Raw genomic sequence first — 3242 nt, forward strand, 5'->3', positions numbered from 1 at the left:
ATTGTGATTCAAACCGATACTCCGATGAAAGCAAAAAAGGTAAAAATTTCGCTAAAATGTCTCTCAAACAACTTAAATTTGCTGTTCTAGGTCACCGACGGCCAACCAAACTTTCGTTGACTACATTGACCACCATAAACGGTTCCGGAAGTGCCCGGGAAAAGCGGCCATCTTTCAAAATTTACGAACTCACATCAGTTTCCCTGAAATGGTTGGGCCGATTTTCACAAACTTAGTCCCAAATGATAGCTATAATATCCCCATAGATGTCTATAAAATTTCGTACGGATCGCTTATATGGTTCCGGAAATATAGACTAAACCGTCCGGTCACATATGAAATCCCCATATAAGCCGGAACTCAATTTTTTTTTTCAAAGATTTCAGAAATCGAATTCGTATTTTTGATGCCAAACATCTTTAAAATGCACGAAACGTCGAGATTTTATGTTATCTCGAAAATTTTTTTTTATAAAAATCGACTTTTTGGGACTTTGCCGATTTTGCACCTTTTTTTAGTTCAATATTACCGTGGCTGTTTTTTCTTTTTCAAAATTTTAGAACTCGAATAATGATTTATTTTCCTGTATATAGTTGTCATGTGATGTATAATAATAAAATGTAATATATGCATTTAAAAGCTTTTAATGAATATAAACAACGCACACATTCTCGTGATTCATGATTGAGAAAGGCACAATTGCACCGCTAGGTGGATTAAAATAGGTTTTTATTACAACTATTGACGGACGTTTCATTGCAGGGTATATATGAAGCCGAAAACACCCACAACAATGGGGTAACTAACACATAGCTCGCCGGTGACAAAGTGATAGTCGCACGGTTGAGTGGAGGAATCGATTTTCTGAAACTGGAAACGTACACGCAAGGTTGTCAGATCGATTGGGGATTTACGTCTGCATAAGGGCGAAGTAAGTTCTATGTTTCAAGCAATTTTTTAAGCTCACCTAGGGCGCAGAACGGACAGATTTTACTTGTTCTTTTAAAACACTGTTCATTCTAAGTCATTTTATTTTCAGTCTGTAATGAGTATGTAATCAAGTGTCTTAATTCTTATTCTTTTTTAGCCCACGCACGTACCGGTTCGGCAGGAAGCATTAGTTAATTTCAGCAATCCGTCCACAGCGTTGCCAGCTCAACATCACGCATCCGAGAAGGAGCTTCGATGTGTCCTGGAGTTTCACCAGCAGCGTCACCGGTGACATGTTTGGAAGTGGCGAGCGGTACAGTCATGACTGGCAGCCAGGGCCACACTTTTAAAGTATTCCGGCTAGATAGCCACCTATTGCAGTTCACCCTAAACGGCTATTGCGGTTCTATCACATGTATTTTCATAGACCAGTGGCAGGCCGAGATGGGCGCATCTGGTTACCAGGATGGTGTGCTATGTGTGTGGGACTTGATACGGAGTATGTCAGCCAAATTTACGGTATGGCCTAAATCTACATAATTAAATTGATTGGTTATTTTTAGGTGCCTGTATGTGCAAAATTGAAGCGACAAAATTGACGACTCAATCGTCGGACTTGCCTGTTCACCGAGTTACGCAATATCGCTTGGACTGGACGAACGAATACGGATCTGGGATAGATTTCAGGGTCGTATGGGACGACAATACTGGAGATGTAGCTCGGGAAGTCAGGCTTGACTGTTCCAATTCACAGCTAAATCCGAAGATTATGCTACCTGCCAGTGGTTCGGTAATTTGTGACTACGGAAATCGAATGAGAATCGTTCGTTTCCCACTTGTGGCGGCGGAAAAGTGGTTCGGTCCGGGGAATCGTAATCGACCAGCTGTACAGCTGCAGCCTCCGAACGAAGCCATTGCTAGCACGAGTCTTTGATTTGGAAGGATAGTTGCTGAGGACCATTCTCACAATAGTATAAAAGTTCTAAGTTCTAACCTCAAAAACAGACAACAATAAAATGTATTTCTTTCAGAGTTGATAATATCCATTACATGATCAAATGCGCTGATGGGTATGAATATGCATGTGTACGGTTTGGTAACCAGTACAATTTACACCTTTCTATGCAGTGCACGGCCACCAATGATTCTTCCATAAATTTAGACATTGTGCCGAACAAGAGTAAATTCGCGTATATAAAATATATAGGAGGCCCTATTTTCACAGTCACGTCACTTAGTGACTAGAAGGAAATTTTCTTCTAGTCACTAGGTGACGTGACTGTGAGAATAGGGGCTTGGAGCATATCGCTGTCTGTGCACGGAACTGAACATGATTAAATTTTTGGCTCACGCGCATTTAAACGATCACTTAGCCTATGTGTCCGCATGTGACCGGTGGGGTAGCGTTGAGGGATTTTGTCGCCGCTCACGGTACATTTCTATTTCTTCTCACTAATGTGTAAGTACATTTGCTGCACCCGTTTCTAGTGAATACATTTGAGCAGATATCACAAATAGATCCGAAAAAGTTATTTCTTCGGGAGAAACGCTTCTCACATATCTCGAATTCCCGAAGTCCTGGTGAAATTATGGTTGATATAACAAATTCTGCCTGTTTCCCAGCATTCTGCTTGATATATTCCTGTCTATGATAGGCTACTAGTATATTCCGTCTGAAAATATCTAAATCGTTAGCAAAGAAACACTTGACATTAGTGACGATAGTCACCTGTATGAACGTTTGCAGATAGGCTAAAATGTTGTAGATAAAAGCTTTGTCGCATACGGTGCATTTGCATGGAGCAATTTAAAAAAAAAAGTTCTTGAAAAATGCTTTACCCTCTACATCACATCCCTATCTTTGAATTGAACAGTCTGATTCCGTCAGCAGCGCCGCGTTGATGAATTAGTGGATTTTTTATAATTCCATGGATGAAATATACAGACTAGCAAAATTAGATTATAAGCTATACGGTTACGTTACAATGTCTTAGTTAATATCTTCCGCTACCCGACATTGTGAGGATTTGGTGTGATTATTTGTTGAAAGGAAGATTCCTTCACCGGATTAATAGTCAAACCAACAGATTTCTGTGGGATTATTATGAAATTAATAAAAAATTACATAAAATTTAAAACTTTTTCTTGGTTTCATCTTGTTTCATTAATTTGCGCCGTTGAAGCAGTTTGGTAAAACGTTCCTTGTCAAACTCGTGCTTATCGCATAGCGCGAATTTCAAAATGTCGAATCTTTAACACTATAGCCAGAGCATGTAGTTCAGCATGTTAAGTTTGTCGCCGTGTGACGTAAG

General features: G+C 39.8%; 1 protein-coding gene across 3 annotated transcripts; it reads left to right on the forward strand.

Moving 5' to 3' along the window:
• Positions 1-552: 552 nt before the first annotated feature.
• Positions 553-2373, forward strand: LOC131690594 (sterol regulatory element-binding protein cleavage-activating protein-like). 3 transcript variants are annotated; one of them, XR_009305598.1, is made up of 4 exons: positions 553-931; positions 1088-1429; positions 1494-1901; positions 1962-2373. XR_009305598.1 is itself a non-coding variant. In XM_058976494.1 (3 exons), the coding sequence occupies exons 2-3, from the start codon at positions 1186-1188 to the stop codon at positions 1862-1864; spliced, it is 615 nt and encodes a 204-aa protein (XP_058832477.1). In that variant the 5' UTR covers positions 553-931; positions 1088-1185; the 3' UTR covers positions 1865-1962. The 3 variants fall into 3 exon arrangements, 2 of the variants coding, with proteins under 2 accessions (XP_058832477.1, XP_058832478.1); XM_058976494.1 differs by having other exon boundaries at positions 1494-1962; XM_058976495.1 differs by lacking the exon at positions 553-931 and having other exon boundaries at positions 984-1429; positions 1494-1962.
• The last annotated feature ends 869 nt before the right edge of the window (positions 2374-3242 follow it).

Source organism: Topomyia yanbarensis, chromosome 3 (assembly GCF_030247195.1).
Source record: "Topomyia yanbarensis strain Yona2022 chromosome 3, ASM3024719v1, whole genome shotgun sequence".
In the NCBI taxonomy this organism is placed as follows: Eukaryota; Metazoa; Arthropoda; class Insecta; order Diptera; family Culicidae; genus Topomyia; species Topomyia yanbarensis.

What these genes read in the sequence shown, in the direction of transcription:
- LOC131690594 (XM_058976494.1), top strand. Translation starts at nt 1,186, where the DNA reads ATGTGTCCTGGAGTTTCACCAGCAGCGTCACCGGTGACATGTTTGGAA. An exon ending in TGTGTGGGACTTGATACGGA is followed by an intron (nt 1,430 to 1,493) that starts GTATGTCAGCCA and finishes GGTTATTTTTAG; the next exon opens with GTGCCTGTATGTGCAAAATT.